Here is a 23,849-nt window from a genome sequence, read left to right on the forward strand (position 1 = left end):
ACACACACACACACACACACACACACACACACACACACACACACACACACACACACACACACACAGTGGTCCTACAGCTCCCAGTCCTGGCAGCATGCTCACACTGTATGGGCCCCAGGAACGGTAAGCATCTTAGGGCGAGGATTCTGCTGTATTCATTTTAGGTCTTGGCTCCTTGTAGGGCTCAGTTGGAGTCTAGTGAATGAAAGGTGGCAAGGGAGTGGATTTAAGTCGATGCAGGCGTGCCGTCTACTGCATGAGAAGTCCAGTTGTGCCCATGCAGGGGGAAGGTGGGACCACGGACAGTGCGTAAGTGCTGGGATGCTGGCTGCCCGAGTCCTGTCTTCCAGATGATTTGCCCCTTGCTGCCATCACGTGCCCTGTGAAGGTTCCAAACCAGTCTTCCTCTAAGACCTAAGAAAGCCAGGCAAGCGGTCGGTCGGCAAGTAGCTGCTTTCCCTGTACGCCAGCCCTGAGTTATGCCGCCCAAGCTGACTGCTTCTTGGTACCTGCTCTGCCGTGAGCTCCTTGGCTTGGCCCATTAGTGACCGGACAGCTTCGTTTTTGCCTCTTTGTGTTTATAACGTAGGATTATATTTATGGTCTGAAGGATCAATAGGGACTTGGGTTCATTCCCTATTTTTGTCAACCTGGAGAATTAATTCCCACAACCAGTTGAGGACACTGGAGTGAGTCCCATTCGGGCCATTTTCTAGCTTCCTTCTCAACCTGGGCACTCAATGTTGAGTTCTCGAATTGATTTTAAAGAGTCGGATATGTAACACCATGGAGCCTGGCCTAAAGCACATTGTTAACTTGTTGGTAGCCAAGCGTTTTCTTTGAGACACTGGCTTGAAGGCTAGCGGGGAAACAAAACTCTTCATGATTCCTGATAAGATAGTTTACAGAAAGTGTCTGTCATTATTCGTTAGGTTTATGGTTTCCTTTTTGGGGTGGTTGTCTCCAGTGGAATAAAATAAGATTTGAACTTGGGGCAAGGGTATGTTTCCTGTTTCAAGGAGTTCAGCTCTTAGCATAACCAAAATCTCCTTCCTCCCTCACTGAGTAACTACAGAAGCCTTTTGGCATGTGATAGGAGCGGACAAGGGTTGCTTGGTGGCAGTTGACAAAATGTCACAAGCATGCATTTGCTCACCTCAGTGGTCGCTGTCACATGGGATAGCGTGGCAGGGAGGCATGTGATCTCCCAAGTAGGCCGGTCAGCTCTGCCTACTCAGCCTCACTCTGAGGAAGCTTCATCCCTTCTCTCTCCTTTCCTTTTCCCAGCCTCAGTCAGGGGCGGGACAAGATCAGAACCGCCCCCCCCCCACTTACCAGGTGCCGGTGAGGCTGTTGGCCGGAAGTGGAGGACTTCGAGGCAGGGGTCCCCCAGTTGGCACATAGTTGAGTCAGGAAAGACAACAGGTGCTCTCCTGGCATGGGCCAGCTAGCTTACCTCCATACACCCTGCCCGGGTAGATCACCATGTCCAAAGTCAAGGAACCATTTACATGCCACCCTCTAGACTCTGGAAAAGGCTGGTCCAGTCCAGGCAGCAGAAAAACTGGCAATGATCAGGAGCACCCCCGACTCCCACACCAGGCTTGCCAGCACAGGCAGCGACCTAGTCTTACCTCTGCCCTATCCACCAGGTGTAGAAGGAAGGCGGTAGACTCTAAAACCCTTCTCTTTAAAAGAAAAATAGACTCTCTCCTCTAAAATAGGCTGGAAGGTAGCCCTGAGCAGGATTGAGACAATTCTGATGGCTACTTAGCATTTCACTGTCCTCCATAACCCCGGGTGCCCACTCAGCTAAGCTTCTGCATCCAACCTCCTGCGCAACGCATGTTCCCACCAACGACGGGGCCGGGCTCTTGGTGGTCTGCTGCCCAGAATTGAAATGTTGCCTGTCCAAGGCTGCCATCCTCAGGTTTCCTTTTTCTAATTGATTGATTGGAAAGTCTGGGTGTAGATGTGATCGTGTTCCGTGGGCTTGTGTTCCTTGACACCATCAAGCAGTTTTTCTTGGTAAGAGAGGATCCCAGGAATGGATTGGTCCTCATGCTTCAAGCTTTTATAATGATGTCCTTGCTATTCTGGGCTCTCGGAAGATTAAGTACTTCATTAGTAATCAGGGCCCCGATTGCCAGTGTCCTTTGTGGGTCCCAGGGAGAGGTTTGCTACAGAAGCACGGGACAGCACCAGGGCAGAGGGCTGGGCCGTTCACCATGCCCAAAAGACTCCCAGGCCCTGATCCCTGGCCCCAAGCCTCGGAGCATGTTCTGTGCCTCCGTGAGCATCTGGTGCACAGATAAATGTCAATCAGAATCCACTCTCACTCTTTTTCTAATACATAATGGCCAATATGTCAAACTGTAGGTGCAGAAGGACCCAATTTTATTATACAACATATAAAGCCGTTCATATATTATAGACTTCAGTTGATCCTTGAACAACATGGGGTAGAGGGGCACCCCACCCCCGTGTGGTCAAAAATCCATGTATAACTTTGACTTGCCCAAAACTTAACTACTAATAGCCTACTGTTGACCGGAAGCTTTACTGATAACATGAAGAGTGGATTAACACATATTGTGTGTTATATGTGTTATAGTCTGTATTCTTATAATAAAGTAAGCTAGAGAATAGAAAATGTTAGGAAAATCGTGAGAGAAAATAAATTTATAATACTGTGCTGTATTTATAGAAAAAAAATCTGCAGGTAAGTGGACACACACAGTTCAAACCCATGTTGGTCAAGGGTCAGCTGTATCGTATACACATAGATTATACATATTTCTCTCTAGAATGATTCTTTGAAAACACGTCAGTCCCCTGCTCAAAACCTTCCCTGATGTTCCATCTCTTTAGAAGAACTTCCAGCATCCATGCCTCCACGCTCAGGCCCCGGGAGCAACCTGGACCTGATTTCCCACCCTCTCCCCTCACCACCCTGCTCCACGTCAGGCCTCCTTGTTCTTCCTCACACACTCCAGACGTGCCCCCACCTCACAGCCTTTGCCCTTACTGTGCCCTTTGCATTGAGCACACTTGCCCAGAATCCTCATGCCCGCATCCATTTGGGTTCCCTTTCCAACGTCCACCCCTCAGAGAGCCTTCCCTCACAGCCACCTGGCCTGCACCTCAGTCCCTAGCACACGATATGCTCAGCTCAGGGTCAACTCCCCTGGGAACCATAAAGGCTATTCCCGCGGTTCCCCCTTGCCTAGCACGGTGCCTGGCTCCTCAGGAACCTGGCCACATACCTAGTAACTTAACAAAGATGCACAGGACACCATAACTGACACCGACCTGCAGCTTTACAAATATTAACATCCTTAACAGCCACCCAGTGAGGCAGATATGGCTGTTATCCGTGCATTCTACACAGAGAAACTGAGGCACAGGGAGGTTAGGTCGTTTACCCGAGGTCAGACAGCCGTGTCCGAATTTGAACCCCAGCATCTGCCCTAGAGTCTGTATTCTTCACCACTGCCCCGTGATGCCTGTGTGGGGGGCTGAGTGAAGGTGTGAATGAGCAGCAGGTTCCTTCATGCACAACTCAAACACAGGACAGGAAGTTACCACGTGACCCAGCTTTATTATACAGCTTCTAAAGTGTGTGCCTGTCAACTGTATAATGCTTTTTGTAGAAATTCACTGAAGAAGCCAGGGAAGGAAACGTACAAAATCATTCTAGTGATCACCTCTAGATGATGGGATTTGCAGGTGATGTATGATTTCCCCACTATGCCTATCTGTATTTTCCAAGTTTTTTGCCCGGGCTAATAATAGAATGATAAAATTAAAGTGATTGCCTTTCCAAAGAATGTTGTGATGAAGGGGCCAGCAGCTGTGCGTCCAATCTGGGAACGGCTTGGGGCAGGGGAAGCGAGGCATCACGGCGGGCCACCCCCGTTGCTGCTGCTAACAGAGGTCTTCTCCCTCTGACCATCCAGGACATCATCGAGGGGGGCAACCTGCGCATCCCACTCCAGGAACTGCACCAGATGATCCTGACTCCCATCAAGGCCTACAGCTCCCCGAGCACCACCCCCGAGGCTCGCCACCGGGAGCCCCAGGCTCCGCACCCGCCCTCACTGATGGGCCCTGAGGGCCAGAGCCCCGACTGCAAAGACAGTGCCTCGGCCACCGGGGCCACAGTCACCACCTCGGCTGGGGCCAGCGGCGGGTTGCAGCCACATCAGCTGAGTAGCTGTGATGGGGAGCTGGCCGTCGCCCCCCTGCCGGAGGGGGATCTCCCCGGCCAGTTCACACGTGTCATGGGGAAAGGTAGAGCTGATTCTCACACCTCCCCCCTTTTCTTCGCTCACCACCACTAACCAGAGCTCCGGGTTCCTGAGGAGCTTCCCCGGAGTGCTGGATAAACCTGTCGGGGTAGATGCCATTAGCCCATTTACAGATGTGGAGAGTGAGGCTCAGAGGTCACCTGAACTCCGATCCCTCTAATCCGCAAAGGCCTCTTCCTTAACCCTGTCCCTTTTCTCTCCCACTCCCTCAGACCAGGGCTTGCTGGGCCCTCCTAGTAGAGTGAGGGCTCGGTGGGCTTTGGGCCTGTGGGCGGAAGTCGGCCCTTACTGCAGACAGCGCCTGGGAGGCACCATGGCCAGGCCGAGTGCCTGTCTGGAGGGCAGGATAGAATTCTCATGTGGTCCTTTAGGTGAGAGCACTCTTTCCACCTGGAAAAGTGTCTTCCCCATGAGTGGCACAGCGATTACGTGATTATCCTTAAAAAGTCCAATGCTAGGGTAATTTGTGAGTGTTTGAACAGGGTGTTTCACAAGAAAGTGTGATTGTGTTAAAAAATGCAGTGAATGCCCATACTTTTCCTTTGGGAAGGAGAAACATTTTTTTCTTTATCGTCCAACCATTTTAAAGAACCAAGTTTTTACCAAAAGAAATGAACACCTGAGTCTTACAGGTGCAGTGAGAAACGCCCTGTGTGTACACGTCCTAAAAAAGATTTCCATCCATAGAAATCTGGCTCAGAGGAGATGACTTGTAACATCCCTTTGAGCAGATATGCCAGTAGCTTGATGGCCAGGGTGGGTCCTTGGTCTCCCCCCACTCACCTCCGAGCCCTCTGCACCCCCTGACCTCCCACCCCTGAGTGGACTCTTAGCCGTGTGGGGTTAGAACAGATGATCCTGTGGTGGTGGATGCCTGAGTGTGACCCATGACGGGCTCAGTCCTCAGGAGGTCCAAACTCCTCTGGCATGGCTTCTTTTTAAACTTTAGCTCCTTTCAAACAAATTATAAAATCAGTTCATGCTCAACATAAAAAATCAAAATTAACCAAATGATGGAAGTGAAAAATAACCTGTCCGCCAAGCACCACCATCTTCCTCCCCACAGATGACGTCTCTAAACAGGTTTGGACTGTCCCTTCAGAAACTTCCTAATAGTCATAAACAAGTACATGAGTATCCTTTTTACACACAAACAGGTGTTGTTTACATGTTTTTCTGCAGCTTGTTTTTTCTACATTGTATACTTTTAATATTTCTATCAATACAATATCACTACCCAATTTCTTTTTTCAAGGTTGCATGCTGTTCCACTGTATGCTTAAAGCATAATTTGACAGGGCCCCAGTGAATGGACATGGAGGTGGTTTTCGAGCTTTTGTCAATACGAACAATGCTATACTGGGAGTCTCTGTGCAAAGATAGAGTATAAATGGAATTCTGCAACAGACTGGTTAATGCAGGATTAGGGGGAGAAAGGAATCGTGATGCCCAGGTTTCAAGCATGGTCAACTTGAGTGCAAGGCATTTTCTCTTCTAATTGACATCTTCTGTCCAACCACCTCCACCATGGCCTTCTAAACACCCCCATCAAGATCAGAGCATCAGAGCCTCCAGGATGAGATAAGAATGGGCCATGCTAGCATGGCCGTGGGAAGGCCAGTGGGTGTGTGTGCTCTACCCGCAGACTGACCCTGCTTTGTCTTTATTACTTCAGCTAATTGAGTGTGTGGGTGGACCTACATGTGTATAAGTGTGTTATCACTTTGAGAAAATAACCCTCCAGTGACTGAGTAGCAGGCTTCCTGCTCGTGTGCGTGCCCACACACCTCATGTCCTAAAAGATGTGCCAGAGCCTCATGCCTCCAAATGAGGTGCACAGTTCATTCATTAAATTATGGAGACTGCTCTCCCATAACGTCGATGGTATTTGATGCCTTTGAACTCCCTTCTCAAAAGGAACTTCGGAGATAGGGCTCAGGACATGGTTGCATTCTTCTTCTCCCAGAGTGTCTGTCTCGGGCTGGATTGCAGAAGTCTTAATATAGAATGGTATGCCTGGAATTAACTGAAGGGGCTTCTCGAGGCGAGGGCTCCCGTGGTGACCAAGCCTTTGACTTCAGTGGAATGAGGAGCCTCCTGGCCTTTTTTGTGAACCTTACGTAAAGGCACAGGACACATATCTCAAAATATTGGTCCTGAAAGGAAATCAGGGGCAGATCTCAGAGGTTAGAATGGGTATACATGTTTCTAATTCACCTTTTTTTTTTTTTTTTTAATTCACAGTGTGCACACAGCTCTTGGTCTCCAGACCTGATGAGGAAAATATCAGTTCGTATTTACAGCTCATAGACAAGTGTCTAATTCATGAGGTGAGTAGTAATGGGTTTCACAAAACTGTTTTTCTCATTGCTTAGAAATGGTTCTCAGAGTTTATGTGATGTGATCATTTGGGTCTCCAACAACTTGTTTTTGAAGAGTAGACAGGCATTAATAATAGCTCGGGCAGAACTTATCTATGATGGCGTCAAACCCAAGCACAGCTTGTAATACTTTGGTGTCTAGAGATTCATCTAGACTGAGCTCTGATGTGAGGGTGAATGCCTGAGAGAAACTTCTGGCTCTAGAAGAATCCGAGTGACCAAGCCTGAGCTGGTGAATGTCCAGTCCTGCCACCTTGCCTTGGCAGGTTTTCGAGTCTTTATAAAATTTTCTGTTGAAACATTTTGCCTTTTGACTCAGGGAAACTTGAGGGAGGGTCAGAGAATATACAAAAGAAATAATGTGTTTGTGTTTATGTTCCGTGTGGTTCAATTTGTGATTTTTATAGGAATTCTGTTGAACCACATGTCCTTTTGAAGAAGGACCGAGGCAGGCTGGAGCTGTGCCCCATTAGACCCCGTGTGAGCACGGTCTCCCTGACGGAGCGGGGGCAGGTCCCGGGTGCTGCCGGCTGGGGCAGCCACCTGCCCTGAGGTGCGTGGGAGGACAGGAGGTTGTGCCTCAGACCCAAGACCCCAGTGGCTTCTTGGGAGCACCCCCTCCAAAGAGTCACAGTGTAGGCTTTAAAGAAGCCTAACAATGCAGAGGTCATTTTGTGGGATTTTAAAGTTAGAATAAGATGGTAAAGGCCCCCCAAGTCTGCTCACCTTTGTTGGGTTGGCCTCCAGAGCCCCAGAAGGGCAGTGGGCCCCAGCGGAGGGAGGCAGCCAGCGCAGAGGTCCGGCCCCCTCACCTACCACCCTACTTATGCTGTTCCCACCCTCCAGTTGCCGCACAGGCACATCTGTCCAAGGCCAGTTCACTAGGCCCTCCACCCTTCCACGGTCTGCCTACCCACGGCTCATGAGCACGGTCTCCTTCTGGGTTTCCTTCCCAGTCACTGCCCCACAATCCCCCAAACTCTCCTTTTTGCTGTTTCCTCTCAGCAGTACAAATTCTTGTGTGTCCCTCTCCCCAACCCCCAACTCACCCTTCGCTATTTTCAATCCTGACACCGCACGTGTTTCAGCCAGCGAAAAGCACCAGGAAGAAGAGAAGGCAAGGACACATTAAAGAATTTTAGAACTCGTTCATTCCACAGATCTTTATTAAGCGTCTAGGCCCTGTCCCTGCCTAGGTAGCTTATGGTGTGAGGGCAGCGGGGAAGGCTAAAGGAAACCAGCTGATCACACACGTGAGGATAAGGCTGTGCTGGCATCCCACGGAGCCCAGATGAGGAGCGAGGCCACCAAACCCAGAGCCAGAAATGGCTTTTCCTCAGAGGAACTGCTTCCCAAGCTGGGCCCGAAAGGCAAGCTGGAGTCTTGGTGGTAAAGACTCACTGCATGAGGAGGTGGGAGTGCTCCAGGCAGAGAGAACAGTGTTTGGAGGGCTCTGTGTCTTACTGGGGAGGAGGACATTTGGAGTGGGTTTTGGAGGGACTGATTAGGAGAGCACTTAAACTTCTGTGAGGCAAGCTAGAACCTCGCATGCTCTCCCATGCCCACGCTCACACTGAGCCTTTAAGACACTGGAGAACAAGTTGGAAGTTACTTTCCATCTTGCCTCAAGTCTGCTGAGCCCACAAGACAAAATAATGAGCCCTGCAGCTGCCTCCGCTGGACAGTGCACACGCTTCCTAATTGGCCTCCGCCAGCCCCGGAGCTGTGGCCTGATGCTTCTCACCTTCCTGCCGTCATGCATGCCCTCCTTGGGCAGCCTGGCTCTCCTTTCCATTTCTTTAGAATATTTAGAAAAATGCCTGGTTTTTTTCTTGCTGCCTCCCCAAATGATTAAGTGCAAAGATGGCACCATATAGACTCATTCGCTGGCAAGAGGCCCCGATTGCAGTAGAGGGGCCTCTGGCTGATGGAAGTCCTGGGCAGAAAAGGGCTCATGCCATGTCTGCTTGCCTAAATGCATGTCAGGAAGAAGGGGCTTGTGCTCTGCCTTGGAAGGGAAAATGTTGTGCAAGACCTTTTATTATTATTTTAGTTCAAGAAAGAGGAAATGTGTCTGAATAATTTTCCACAGGCTCGGGTTATTCTATGTGGGCAGCACATACCCTCTCTGTGAGGCTCCATTTAGGCACAGCAGTCTCTATCCTGGCTGAATTTCACCTGAGCTCCATGAAACAGGACTCCCTTTCACAACCCAAATATGCCATTCCTTAGCTGACTGGATGGCAGGGGGTTGACCAAACCTAGACACCTTCCTCCCTCCCCAGGGACAAAGGGACCAACTCCCTAGAGTAACAGAAGGGAGGACAGGAAAGTTCTGAATTTCATCTCCTGGATTATAATCCCTGGCATGTTGCCTCCTCGCCATCTCAAGGAGGTTCTGTGGAGATGAGCTTTTGCCCCTTTAGGAGCCCTTTAATCCAGCCATGAAAGCTGTAGGGCGCATCCTAGCCATTTTCCTCCAGATAGACTCATTGGATTGGCCCTGACAGGGACAGAGGACTCAGAATAGGCTGCCTGGCTATGCCAGTCTGTAGTATGGAAGCTTCCTTCCCCTCCAGTCCCTGAGGAAGCTGCTACCAGCCCAACCCAGAGCTGCCAGTGGAATGGCTGACGTGGGGGTCAGCCATCCCAGCTGGTAGCAGAGCTCCCACAATGGAGGGCTACTTTGCAGATACACACAGAGACCAGCTTTTGGAAATCCCTCATTGCCAGCCATGACCTAGCTCCTCTCCAGGCCTCCCAGCTGCAGCCTCCAGGACTGAGAAGTGGCCACCACACTCACTCAGCATGGCCAAGGGGCTTAATCCTATCTGCAGCCTGGGACGAAATGAGTCTGCTGCCCCAGTGTTGAGTGAATGAGCTCACCTCTCTGGTGGAGTATAAACACTTCCATCTTCTTGGATGTTCTTGGCCACCATGGGAGATGTCATGTATGAACTGGTGTCCTTTGGAAGCACTTTGAATGCATGTCTATAAAGTGAGCCATTTCTCTTTTGTCACTTGAAAACTCAGGCCAGCTGTCCTTCAGGCTGGCTCCAGACCAGCTTGGTACTGTAGTTTTGAGTCATTTGTTGGGGCTAAAGGTGATTGTTGGAATGCCAAATGTGACAAACACTCATACCACCACCAAAGGGCTGGCCTGTGCGACCACAAAAACCTGGGTTGAGAATCTATGTCGCAGTTATTGAACCGTTACTAAGAGCCAGGCATGTCCTAAGTATTCTTGTGCATTTCACGTGTTATCTCATTTAAACCTTACGACATCCTGGAGGGAGACAATATTCTCCCTTTAGAAGGTTTTTAGAAGGAACTGAGTGTCAGGTAAAGGAACTTGCATAAGGATATGTAGGGATTCAAGCCCCGCCCATATCCATCCAGAGCCTCCGACCAACTGGGCTAGACTCTCCTCCCCAAGTCATCTAAATCAGTGCCCCTGCATCCTGTTTCTCACTCAAACTTTGGCAGAAGAAGCCAGTCAAAAGCTGACTCTATCTGTCCCTCTCTTTATTCATCCAGCAGAAATGCTTGCTTTTCAGGCTTTCAGAGACATTTGTGTATAACTGGACACTCACCAAACACTGCGAACAAATGAGAAGGGACCACAAAGTAGAACCATGTCCTCACCTTGTAACCATGAGACCATCCCACCATGTACCTTGTGCAGTGTCTGCACCTCTTTAAGGAGGCACAGAGTCCCTTGGTTGGGTAGTCCTCCTTGATGAATATCTTTAAAGGCGTCTGGCTAAGGTCATCTAGGAGGAAGGGGTTTGCAAGTCAGTAATTTTTTCACAATATAACTAACATCTTTTTGCTTTTGTTCACATAGCTCTCCTGTGTTTAGGTCCTTAAAGATTAAATGTCATCCGGAGAAAATTAAACTGTCATGTTTTCTCTGTTTAAGGAATCCATTTCCTTTATGGGAAGGAGCCATATAGTCTGTTACTCTAAGTAATAGTTTACTGCTACTTAAAGGATTTCAGGTCTTCTTGACAAAACTATATGAGTATGTTATCTCCATCACTGTTACTGCTGATCAGTCAAATCTGCGGGCCCTCCCACAGCTTGTGGACCTTGGTTTTAGGCACCTGACAGGGCATTCCTATATTGCGTGGAGGGTCCTCAAACCATCTAGAATGCCACACGTCCATGTTCCATTTGCAACGGAATTACAGGGCGCTTGCTGCAAACATCCTCTAGACTCCTGTCCAGATGTATTAAATCAGGCTCTAGGTGTGTGGGAAGGGACCTGGGAATCTGCATTTAATAGTCTCCTTGAGGGATTCTATATCACAGGTTTGAGCATCTCTGCCTTGGGGACTCATAACCCCTGTAAAGTCCTTCCCCGGGCTTCCATGTACACAAAAGAACACATGATATAGATTACAGTGTGTTACGAAGCAGGCAAAACACCCCTCAGTGCCAGTTTTACTAAAAAAGATTTGAAAAGGTATCAGATCTACTTGTTTTCCTAAATCTTAGGCAAAGTTTAGGTCAGGATTGGTGCACTGGGGTTTTTGTAGGGAACGGGGCCCCTTAACTGGAGATTTCTCAGCAAAGCCCCATGCCCTACAAAAAAGTCCAGTGCACCAATCCTGACCTATAGTGTAGGGTAGGGTAGGGTAGGGTAGGGGAGCGTAGTGTAGCAGAGACTATACTCCATGTTTTGAAAGCCTGCAGACCACGCCAGGGTGACCACACACCATCATGCAGACTGATTTTTGGAGTGGTTTAGCATTTCCATTGATTATGAAAATGCAAGGGGGCCTGCAAAAGCCAGAATAGTCAACAATCCATTTTTGCAATTCATTCCTGGTTAATCTAGAGAGTCCAGAGTCAGGAAGAAGGGGAAGGTGACTACGGGTCTGCCAGAAATGCAACCAAAAACAAGCATTGTCAAAAGCATAATGCACGTACTTTCCGAGGCACCTCCAATGTCAAATAACTTGAATTGTCGGTACAGGTGGCTCCCAAGTGAAACTGACTGCTGTTTGGACCAGGTGGGAAGCAGGTGAAGAAAAGGCAGCTGCAGAGACTCTGATGTCCCCCCCTATTAACTGCATGTTCCTCCCTCTAATACCAGGCTGCGCCACCCATTAAAAAGTCCTGTTTGTTTTTGCAGGCATTTACAGAGACTCAGAAAAAAAGATTGTTGTCATGGAAACAGCAGGTGCAGAAGCTCTTTCGGTCTTTCCCTCGGAAAACCCTTCTAGACATATCAGGATATCGACAGCAAAGAAAGTATGTTGGGGTTTCATTCTTCTTAATGCACGGTGGTTCCCTGATGCACCGCGGCCTGCCTGGGTTCCTGGGCAGGACCGTGGCGGGGCACCAGTCCTTGTCCACAAGGATGCCCTGTGGGGAGTTCCAGATCACACTCCTTAAACAGATGGAGTCAGGAAAACGCTATAGAGAGAAAACGTTCCCAGAAAAAGAACTGCACATGATCTTTTGTAACACATTTTACATGATCAAAATGATGGCATTAGTCCAGATGGGCACTGAGGGGAGATGGGTATGATTGAAGGAATGCCCGCAAAATACTTTGTGGTTTGTCCACAAAAGGGGGCCCTGAAGGGACAAAAATGGGTTGTTCTAGCAGCACCTTATGAGGTAGTGTCATTTCTTTCTCCCTTCTCGCTGCAGACTAGCTAATTATAGTTGGTGGCAGGGTGAAGAGCCCAGTGCTGGTCTATTTTGGTCTGAGCTGCAATCTCAGAGTGGAGCAGCACCATTCTTGAGTTTTCATAGTACTTCAGCTTCTCGGATGCAGTTAAAAATAAGCCTCGTTGTACTTTAGAACCCATTACCTTAATCTGGTTTTAAATGGAGGAATCCAATTGCATATTAAAGGTGAATTACAGCGACAATCCGGGGGAGGAATTTAGGGGGGTGTGGGGTGAAGCCTTCAGCAGTGACAGGCAGTTGGGGGGTGACAAAAGATTGATGGTACAAACATCATGAAAAATCAACTTTCCGTTTTACATTTTTAAACATGAGCAGATAAATAATTTTTTCACCTGCACCTGGAAAGTTCTGAATTCATTTCTCAATGCACATATAGAAGTTCTGTGTTGTTAGCAATTTTGGCATTTATTTGCAGGAGTGTGCCTTAAAACACCGTTTTATATCATTTGAGGGAGATAAGGAGAGTTGGGATTTATGAAAAGTTTTCGTTAAAGATTAATGGAAAAGTTGAAGTGTTATCACCTTCCAGCATATATAACACTGTTATTTATTAAACAAACATTTAGCACTTCCTGTGTGCCAAGTGGTATCCAAGCATTTTAGGAATATTAATACATTTAATCCTTGCAACAACCATATGAGGTAGAGCTGCTATTATTAACTCCAATTTACAGAGGAGTTGGTAGGCAGTGGGTATCCAGGACTTGGACCAGGCGGGCCAGCACCAGCTGCAGAGTCAGTGATCTTAACCCACTACACATGCCAGGCAGCTCTCACGGTCTCCAACTGATGTGCAGAAAACACAATCAGGCAGAGCAGCACTTTGTATGGCAGCTCCCTGGCTCCACGCTCTCTGGGGTTGCCCTCCCTGGGGAGACGGGCTGGACCATCTGTGCACCCTGAGGACTCCCAGGGGCCCAGGTGAAAGGCAAGGCAGGCTCGCAGGCCCCCTGCCCTAGGGACTGCCCTCTCCCCTGGCTCACTCTCTCTTCTTGTAAGGGCAGCCATACATCTCCCAAGTGAGAGGATGAGGTTCCAGACCCCTCTTGCAACACCAGGCCCTCAGGAAACACGTTCGAAGAGGAAGAAGGAATTTAGAGGATAAAGAGAAGACAGAACTTTTAAGCTCTTTGCTTCTCCCAAAAGTGTCATCCCCCACCTCTGTCGGCTCTGCTTTGTCCTTGGTCCATATCGGAGTTCCCATTAAACTTGAGCTCTCTAGAGTGTTATTAACTAAAGTGTGTATTGGGCTACCCAAGGCTTGCCGTATGGGAATCTTGATGGACCTGTTTTTATTGATTAGATATGAATTCAATCTTCAGTTGTGGATGTTCAATTGGAAGTTGCTAAAGTTCTAGAAAAATCATTTGTTCTCATACATATTACCTCTGGGACCTTTTTATGCTGTTAATTTGCCTTGAAGACTTGTTTCTCCCATAATGCAAAGGTAACTGCAGCCCAGCCCCTGCTTGAATTATCACAAATACCAAATTAATTGGTTCTTATTAATCAGCCTCTTCATGCACTTCAAGGTAATGAAATCAGTTGGCTAGATTTAGGAAATCAGAGAAAGACACAGATGGGCAGAGCAAAAGAATGAGAAATGAAAACTTACTAGTGTCACTTTGTTCTCTCCCCAGAAAGAATGATTATGTCATTAAGCCTAGTGGTCTTAAGTAACCCTCAACAACTCTGGCTTTGTAATAACCAACCAAGGATGTCACAGTAGGTTCCCACAGTCATTAGAAAGATGGCCTAGTCAAATTCTACCCCTATCTATCCTGACCCCAAAATGTTCTGAGCTCTACCTGCCACACACAGCCCAGTTCATGCGTCCTAACTGTAGGAGTCCCTAGATCTGTTTCTTCCGTGACTAAGTGTCCCATAGCAGAATCCTCTGCCCACATGATATTGCTCAAGAATATAATCTTGCCTTCCTGGAAGCACAAATCATTTTAGCACCATTCATTGACTACTGTATTTTGCATTTGAAATAACTTTTAAAAAAATCCAACCAAAAAGGAAAATGAGCAAAAAGGCGATCTGCACTAAATAAGGAAAAGCCTTAGAATACTGAATCATCTGCCAGGTGGCCAATATTCCAACTTCAAAAACCAAAGGACAAGTTTTCATAGCTTAAAAAAAACAACCACCACTTGATCCTTGTTTCTACCTGTCATGGATCTCAGACTGTCCCTCCTCCCAAAGGGGTCTCCTAGATCGTGTGAAATTACTTTTACCCTCTCCTGGCCCAAATTTCTTCTTTCAAACCAAAAAATTTTAATGTTCATAAAAAGAAGAAGGTGGGGGAGAAAGGATGAGCTACAGACCTAGAGCCCATGCGTGTCCTGCTCACCACATGTAGATGAGTTGACGGGAACCAGGAACCAGGTTTTTGGCCACAAAAACCTAGAAGTGGAAAGACACAGGCCCAGAAATCAGTTGCAGCCACCTCACCTGTGGAATTCTCTTCCCCACCCCCTTTCCCCCCTAGGAAATGTAGGCCTTCTGGGGAGAAGAGAAACGTCTTCTGAGATCACCTGTCTAATGGCTTAGACCCCCGCCACACACACACACACACACACACACAATTCTCTTTCTCAGGAAATGACTATTTTGCAGCACACCCTCCCTCCCCCAACCCCCATCATCTTCAGCCGGTTAAACTACGTCAGCCTGGTCTGCTGGAGTCCCCTCACTGGCTTGGTACGGACCTCCCCTGTGTGGCTGGGAAAGCAAGTCTGTTCCATCTTGTGGCCGTTGGAGGTAAAGCATTTCGAGTTAAACATCAGTGAATGACTAAAGCTGACTCTTCTTGGAAGGAATGTGCTGGTTCCTGAAACCCTACTGGCTGCTGTGTACCGTCCCAGAACCTGAAGCATGTTGGAGAAGGATGAGTTCTTGAGCGCTGAGGTCACTGGAGAAGTGGGAGCACAGTGTCCCAATGCGATGCCAAGGGTCCCTGGAGGCCTCCCTGGGGCCATGTGGGGAAGCACGCAACCTCCCCGTCTCTCTGCAGCAGGGACGGCCTGTGGAGTGGGGAGCTGTCGGTGTCCTAGGTCCAGAGCACTTGCCAACATCATCATCTCCGTTCTCTTTCCCTACTCTCAAGCTGGAGTCAGAGCCCCAGACACAGGGTCAGCGCTTCCACAGGGAGGAGCATCCTGGTGGCAGAGGCCCGTTCGTTCGTTGGTTGGTTCATTCAGCCTGCCTTCACTGTGCCGGGAGCTGCCGCAGGCATGGGACGTGCAGGACCGCTGAGGACAGATGCCATCTTTTCTCTCCTGGAGTCTCCATCCTAGCAGGGCTCGCAGGCCACTCTCTCCACGTGGGCAGACATGAGAAACAGACTGTGGTGTGAGAGAAGGCGCACTGGGCCTGGCTCTGCTGTCCTCGTGCTGTGTGCCTTCGCGACGGGCACGTGAGTGCTCACATAGAAGACCGCTGGGGGGCACCCCGGTGCTCCTCCTAGGCTCCTATTTCAGCACCATCGCCGGCTGCCCATGTGACTTTTGCAACACTGTGAAGCTCTCTGTGTTCGTCCTCCAGCTGTAAAAGGGGGTAGAGCGCCTACTTCATAGGGTTGTTGTGAGGACTGAAGAATCAGTGTCAAAGTCCCAGGGCGGTGCATGTGATAGTGCCTCTCAGATGTCTCTTAGCTGTCATTTTAATCCTAGCCCTTTCCTGACACACAACTAGCTGGTGGCCCTAGAGAGACCCCGTAACTGTCAAAATGTAAGCAGACTCCAGGGAGGCAGCCCGCTGGCACCCTGGGGTGTGGGAAGAGCTAAGGGTGACTGACAGTCTCTTGCTTCTCTGTTCCCTCTCACAGCCGTGGCTTTGGGCAGTCCAACTCCCTCCCAACAGCCGGCTCTGTGGGCGGCGGTATGGGCCGACGGAACCCACGCCAGTACCAGATCCCCTCCCGGAACGTCCCTTCCGCCCGCCTGGGCCTCTTGGGCACCAGTGGATTTGTCAGCTCCACCCAGCGCAACACCACAGCCAACCCCACCATCATGAAACAAGGAAGACAGGTGTGTTCTGTGCCTGGGGGGAAGGTGGGCCGCCAAGCTCAGGGCCTGAGGCTTCAGGACCTATCCCTACATGACCCCAAGGTGGGCACGAAGGCCAAGGAGGGCCACATGAAGATACAGGTGTCTCTGTGCTCAGAGGTAACCAGTTGTTTGCACTGTTTCCCTAGGAGACAGCACAATGCCATACCTGCACCTGGCTTCGTGGGGATTTACTTAGGATGCCCTCTGGCCACTTTGACCTTTAACCCTGGGGGCCCTGCACCTGGGAGCCTGTAGGAGGAAATGCAAGACCTGTCTTTTATTTGCGCTGCTCCTTGACTGCCCCTGCAGACCTCACCACCTCCCAGATCTGGGTTCCGGAGGAGCTTTAGCATCCAAGGAGCTTTCTTAGCCTTCTTATTCACAGCAAAAAGCTCCTTTGTCACAGTCCCAGCTGTGGTGGAGAATCCAAAGAGGAACCTGAGAGAGGCGATCAGAGAGAGAGCTGGAACATTCTCCGCCTGTCAAAGGCCAGGCTGCCCAGAGGTCTTCACTGTGTGATTTAGAGCTGAACTCTGTCCCAAGGCTCCTCACCCACCAGTCTGGTTTCCCTACCCTGCCCAATGCCTTCCATCTGTGTGCCCAGCTTTGTGGGGTTCTGCAGGTTGGGGCTGGGACTGGAGGGGCACAAGTAGGTCTGGGTTGTCATGAGAAACTAAGGGATGATGGATTGGTTTACAAACAGGAAAACAGCTCCAGGCAAAATGGGCAGGATTTACTCTCCAAAGCATACACCACAGGGTGTATGAGAAGGCTCCACTTTCTGACCATTGTGGGAAGCCCCACATCAGTTCAAGAGGAAGTCACCACCAGGACACCCGCATAATAATAAACGCAAGCTAAGTGTGCAGCTCATTGCCAGCTGAAAGATGCTTTTTTCTCCCCCTCGCTTTGTAGTAAGTTGTAAGAATCTCAAAAAGAAAATCAAATGAGAGCCCCGAAATAGTTTGTGCTCTTCGTTGCAAACATTTATAGAACTCTTTCCATCTCTGGAAAAAAAAAAAAAAGTGATAGGAAAAGCAAAGGCAACAAAAGGGATAAAAAGAGTTTGGGAGATGGTGAGGGACAGAGCTGTCCAGATGAAGCTGGGGCTTAGAGAGGCCTGGGGCTTGGAGAGGGGGGTAAAATGAACCGAACCTAAACCCCCTCTCCATAAATATGCATATGGGTAGCATGAGCCTGCAAGCCCTTTTCCAGAAGTTAGCCAAGAGTTTTTCAGGGCTATCTGCCTCTTGAATTCTGGCTGGCGGCCCTGCTGCACACCCCCCTCCCCTGACCCCAGGGTGTCTGCACTAATGGTCCCCCCCACTTTGCATTTCTCACTAGAACCTCTGGTTTGCCAACCCTGGGGGCAGCAACAGCATGCCAAGCCGCACCCACAGCTCAGTCCAAAGGACCCGCTCGCTGCCCGTGCACACTTCTCCACAGAATATGCTGATGTTCCAGCAGCCAGGTAGGGCCCTGCACTTGATCTCTCCCTCTCTCCACCCCCTGACACAGAGAGGAGGCCAGGACGCCAAAATAGATGCCCCTGTGAACCCAGCCGGAAAGTGCTTAGCCTCGACTGTCACCACGCATTCTTTTGAGCTTATAGAAGCCTTTCCTTTTTTAAACTGCCTTGCCAGCATGAATAGCGGCTCGTTGGCTGGGAGCCAGCACATGGAGCCCCAGAGTCAGTTGCAATCTGACGGGGATATTTTTGATACTAGTCATATTTCTAGATCGATTAAACTAGAGAGATCACTGGAGGGTATTTGGGGGAGTTGGGAGGGGTTCCATGTGCAGTGTGTGTGTATGTGTGTGTCTGTGTGTGTACTTCCGGTGTATGTGGGGGTTGTGCAGAAAGTGAAACAGAGAAAAAGAAAACTTTGACGGTGTTGATGCTAAGAGACTTACCCCTGGTTTGGGAGCACCTTGCAAACATGACTTTTTGGCTCGGCCATCTTCCCTTTACTTGGTTAAACAGCAACGTGGTGCACTTCAAGTCAGCTGCGCCTCTCACTGTGCCTCCTAACAGAGTCACCCGAATGATGCACAGACAACAATCCCATGCAGACAGTGACCTTGTAAGAGTCCATGAGTAATATAGAGCCATGCAAACAATGACTACATCTAGCTTGATGACCTTCTAAGTGGGAAAATCAGACAGGTTACAGGTGTTGTACCTGTAGGAAAATACCCACCCTAGGCAAGAGACATGTTCTGTACAACAAGTCTTACAGGAGTTTACGGGGAGGCAATGTCACTGTGCCCTCGGTGGGCAAGAAAGCTTCTTGGAATTGGAGCTGAGCTGCAGCGGACAGAGAGTGAAGAAGTGGAAAGAGGAGGGTGGAGCTGCAGGCAGGAGACAAGGGAGCAAGACCGCAATCATGCCACATACCTCAGTGAGTTCCAGAAGCCATGGCTGAGCCAAAGGGTCAGGCTGAAGTAGCATCAAGTAGACCAAGGGAGCTGGAAAGATCGAGGCTGATGGTGGGGGCTCCGAACCCAAGGCTGAGGAGCTCAGACCCCAGCCACTCTCAGTGGGGAATGTGTGGGAGAATTTTGAGTAGGGGTGTGCCTGGCGGAGTAAGAGAAAGGCAGGATGGAGATGGGGAGACACCGAGGAGGAAGCGGGAGGTGAGGAGTCACCACAAGGTAAGGTGTGTCGGGAAAGGAAGAGATGGTCCAGATATTTCTTTAAACTTGCTTCTAGACTTCTAGAACTGTTCTTATTTGTGCACGTTTGTCTGAAAGCTCCTTTTCTCTGTTTTGATACTTGTAGCTTCCTGGGAAGAAATAACTGATAAAATTTGGGGGTTGTGAAGGTCTTCTCCCTGGGTCATGTAGTCCCAGCCTCTGTTTTCATGCAGAATTATGTATAATCCACTCTCAGTAAAAGAGAACCTACATGAGATTTGAAGACATCCTGGACACGGGGAGATCTTTCACCTTGAACATATCCTTCAGCGCTGCCCTCAGTCCTGGGACTGCAGCCCGGCCACCCTGCAGCCTCACGGGAGCCCTAGCATAGCTGCCACCCTCCTCCTTCGATCCCTATACACTTGTGGCCTCCTTGCTCCTCTCTGACCTCTTGCCCCTTCCTTTGGCTTCTTCCATGTCCTCAGTCCTCTGTTCTCACTGTACTTTCCCCACATTCTCCTGTCTTAATTGGGAAGACCAGGCCCACCAGCAAGAGCTGGGCCATCCCTAGGAGGACTCTCTGAGTCTGTAGAGACAGATCCTCCATCTACACCTTTGTTGCTCGCTCATGCTCAGGGCAACTATGACCCTAAGATCGTTTCCACCCTTTTCCCAGAGTGTTCCCTCTTGTTCCCATCGTTAAACAATCAATTAATACAAAAGGGCTTTTACGGAAAAGTGACTGTCCCCTTCCCCTTCCCCTCCCAGCCCACAGTCTCATCTCCCAGAGACAGCCACTTACAACGATTTTCAGTTTTCCTGGTAGTTAACCCAAAAGTCTCTTAAGTTATGTTCTTTGTATACTGGACTTAGAACTACAGAACCCTTGGGGGTCTTTTTTTTTTGGAAAGGGGGGTTCAATTAACCTCTAGCATAAGCAAATAAACTGGTGGGTACTGGGCAGGAGCCACTCCTAAGCCCTGCCCAGCATACTTAGCCCATGCCGGGTGGCTCTTCCCTGGACATGGTCATGAAGCACAAGGCAGGGGTTCCTGGCTGAAGGGAACAGAGGCTGCAGAAAGTCACTGCTATGGGAGGCTTCTCTGTCTCCAAGGTCATCCCTGCCCCTGGCAGATCAGACACTGGTTTTCAAGACCCCAAGTCATGATCAGAACTCTTCCTTCTTCCTGAAGAGGCAGCCTTGTTCACAGGGCAAGCCCGGCTAATTGCCACAGCCAGGCCCAGATGAAGTTTTGTCCTAGACAGACGGGGTCTCTCGGGGATGGGCCTTGCCACCCAAAGCAGCACATCCTTGTTAGCTCGGCAGGAGTCTAGGGGCTGGCAGCTGAGGGGGCAGGACCAAACTACAAGTATCATATCAGGGAGTCAAAATCAGGAAGGCAGCGAGTGGCTTCCATCTTTACACAAGCAGTAGTGGTAGTGAACACAAAATGGTGTAAAGATGTGTAACCACCTCTAAATTAGATCCTCAGAAATCTGTGTTACAATGCAGCAGAATGGCTTCTTCTGGACCATTAGATGTCTTCAGAGCATCCATTTTAAACCAGATGGGTAAATCTTGAAGACTACAATTCATTCAAGGAAAGTTTGATTCTGTAAACTGAAAATACTGCCATTAAAATGATGGAAAATTTTAAATGTCTCCAAAGAATATCAAAAAGTCCGGGGGCTAGAAAAAAGCCCGCAAGTTGTATCAATTGATCAGTTACCTGGCTTGAATTTGCAAGATGATCTCTTTTTTCCTGGATCCGCAGGATTTGTGGACCCCTTGGAGGCCATGTCAGGGGTGGTTTTTTAAATTATTCCCACAGGAACAGATTTTAGATGTTTTCCAGGACAAACCAGGAGAGCCACTAAGTGATTGCTGTGTCTCACTGGCCTCTGGCATGAGCAAGAAACACTGAGTTGGTCCTCCCAGAGCAAGGCGGAGAGGGTCTGATACACTCACCAATGGGATGACTTGAGCTCAAAACAAGTGTGGTGCCTTGGTGCGGTCACGGTCCCCCAAAGGCAGGGTGTCTTCCCAACTAGAAAATTAGTTTGGAAATTGCTTGCAGAAGGACTGCCTTATCTTGGAAGCAGATCAGTTCCTGCTGACCCAGGCTCGGCCACCACTGGGATCCAGTCAGACAGGATCTCAAAACAGCCCTGGTGTAACACAGGGAGGTCACAGAGGCTCCTTACCACCTGGAGGGCCTGACAGGAAAGGGCCATGTGATGTATCTGTTCACCATAGCAAACCTCCCCTAGGCACCAGCTCATGACTGTATTTCTTCCACCATCAGAATGCTGCATACCTGGGAGCATAGTATCCCAAGCTGGTATCATTCATTGCCTCCTTAGTGTGAGTCTCAGATTCCTTCCAGAGAACTGCCTTTCAAAAGAGCGGGGAGAGAGAGAGTACCATCCATACAATGGGTCTGTTAGGGGAATGGAAGGGGCTGCCGTGCAGAGGAAGAGACCAGAACAGGGACCCTCTTAAAGTACCTAATGTACATTTGCTCCCTGCCTTCTGGTGGGCCAAGGCAAACAATCCTGCTCAGGACTGGCAGATAATAGGTAGGGAGGTTGGTGAATGAATCACCTGTATCACAGCTACGAACCCAGCTGGGCCTGTGCTCCCCTGTCTCTGAAAGTCAAATTGAGAGAGACCAACCTAGGTCTAGATGGTGCTTATAGGTCTAGAGACCTAGATGGTACAATATTGTCTTATGCCATATTCTCCTCATTTTTCACGAAATTGGGGGTCCCGGAGGATTTCCACAGCACAAACGTCTTCAGGTTTAGGAACAAGGCCACCAGAGAAAAGCTGTGTTCCCACAGCAGACTCAGGGGTACGACCGATGACTCGTGTCCCTCTGTCACTCGCCGTGACCGCCATGACGGTCTCTGCAGTTATCAGTATGGCTCTCTTTCCCTGCCCACACTGCTTTCTTTTCCTTCTGTTGCTACCCTCCCCCGTCCTGCTTGGCCTCCACCGTCCCTGCCTCCCTTTCTGCCTTACGCCCCCTACCCAGTCTGGATCCCACTTCCCCGTCCTCTGTCCTGCCCTCCTCAGCCTCTTTCCTGATTTCTCTCCTCCCGGCAGCCCCACTTCTCACTTAACTTGAAGCCTTCCTAGTTACTCAACAAGTAGCTTCAGCTGTTATTGGCAAAGTAGAATTCTAGAGGTTTTTCCTAGAATACCCCATTTTTTATTCTAAAGTACTAAAGATGCTGGCCCCTTCACCTCAGCCACAGGGACTGGGAGAGAGCTAGAGAATTGTGCCATAGGTGCCACACATGTGAGACTCAGCGGGGATGACTGGTTTCTGCCGAGAAAAGCCACATGGGCACCCCCCCCCAGGTGGACCCTACAAGAAGCACTTCATTAGGAATGGGAAGCTGCTCCCTTCCAGAATCTTCTTGACCCTGTGCCTGAACACGAGTCTCTCTACTTGTGGGACTTCTGAAAAAGGCACAGTTAAAAAGATCCAGGTCAGCCTAGACCCTGGGCATCCTAGGACGGAGGACCCTCACTAAATACTGGAATGGTCTGAGGGTCAGGGGAAAAATTCCCGGTTCTCAGAGATGTCATCTGGGTTAAGGAAACAGGCCTGCTTCAGGCAATGGCAGAGAAGGCTCAGTCTTTCCTTTGTGCCTTACTGACAACATAAAACTATGTCTGCCCGGCCCGTTACAGCTGGGGGCCCAGGCTAAATGCAATGAGCCCTGGCGGTAGCAGGAGCCATAGCAAGAACTGGCCTGGTGGGTTGTATGCGCCTGGGTGGCAGGAGCTGCCCAGATGCTTCTCTGGGGTTTTGAGAGTTCTGCCCACCCAAGCCACACTTGGCTGAGGGCTTCTAGCCTGAGATGGAAGCTGTTATCCACCCAGCTGGTCTCCCTCTGTCTTGTATGTGTGGGGAGATGCCACGGATCTGTTTTTATCAAATACACAATTAAAAAGTCACACTATTAGGAAACTCTGGAGTGTGAACATATGGGCTTCTCCCAAGACTCAGAATTTTTCAGAGCCACTCTGAGAGTGGTGGGGGTCGTGACACCCTAGCACACCAGAGGGAGGAGCTGAGGGAGAAAAAGCAACCATGCCAACTTTCAACCTAAAAGAGCAGCCACTAAGGTTTGGAGATTCTAGAGCGGAGAGCCCCGCATTTCTCAGCCCCCTTTTTTGAACACACAGTCCTAAGCTTGGAAAATGGCATTTTGCTGCGTGTTGGCAAGAAACCCTGCAGCTGAAACACTTCTCTCCAAATGTCGAGCATCTTTATTTATCCAAATCTCTCCACAGTGTTTGTTTAAAGGGGAGTGCTAGAGAGTAAACTAAATTTTACAATGAGCATATGGATGGTTATAATTGCTGAGGGTTTTTTTTTCATATTTGCTAACTGGCTATATATAAAACTGTGTTTCTATTTTATAGATTTCACACCCTGAAGGCTGCTAATTTTGCATGCATATGATTTTCACATGAATGGATGAAAATACTAAAATAAAATACTCTTCCCTCAGGATTGTCTAACTGCCCCGACCCTACTCTGAGAGCAACAACGGGTGGAGGTGGGAGAGACCCTTCCATTCCCCCCTGGCTCCTGGCCCCCGGAAAGCCCGGTCGTCCTCTGTTCATGAATTGGCACAGTTGCCTTTCAAACCCATTGATGCTGGAACTTGTGTCGGAGAGAACCCTATCTGCTCCCCGGTGCTTTTCGTATTGATCCATTTTGCCCATCTACTCAGAA

At 49.3% G+C, this 23,849-nt stretch overlaps 1 protein-coding gene across 8 annotated transcripts in view; it reads left to right on the forward strand.

Moving 5' to 3' along the window:
- Nucleotides 1–23,849, forward strand: part of SAMD4A (sterile alpha motif domain containing 4A) — a 207,193-nt gene that overhangs the window by 171,719 nt on the left and 11,625 nt on the right. For all 8 annotated transcript variants that reach the window (XM_025870014.2, XM_025870012.2, XM_025870015.2 and 5 more), the window contains 5 exons: nucleotides 3,960–4,293; nucleotides 6,555–6,640; nucleotides 11,832–11,950; nucleotides 16,230–16,431; nucleotides 17,797–17,923. In XM_025870014.2, coding sequence (XP_025725799.1) covers nucleotides 3,960–4,293; nucleotides 6,555–6,640; nucleotides 11,832–11,950; nucleotides 16,230–16,431; nucleotides 17,797–17,923 — 868 coding nt within the window. The remainder of the gene's footprint in view (nucleotides 1–3,959; nucleotides 4,294–6,554; nucleotides 6,641–11,831; nucleotides 11,951–16,229; nucleotides 16,432–17,796; nucleotides 17,924–23,849) is intronic.

This window comes from Callorhinus ursinus, unplaced genomic scaffold, assembly GCF_003265705.2.
Source record: "Callorhinus ursinus isolate GAN/ISIS: 27379988/994484 unplaced genomic scaffold, GSC_fseal_2.0 scaffold8, whole genome shotgun sequence".
NCBI classification, from domain to species: domain Eukaryota; kingdom Metazoa; phylum Chordata; class Mammalia; order Carnivora; family Otariidae; genus Callorhinus; species Callorhinus ursinus.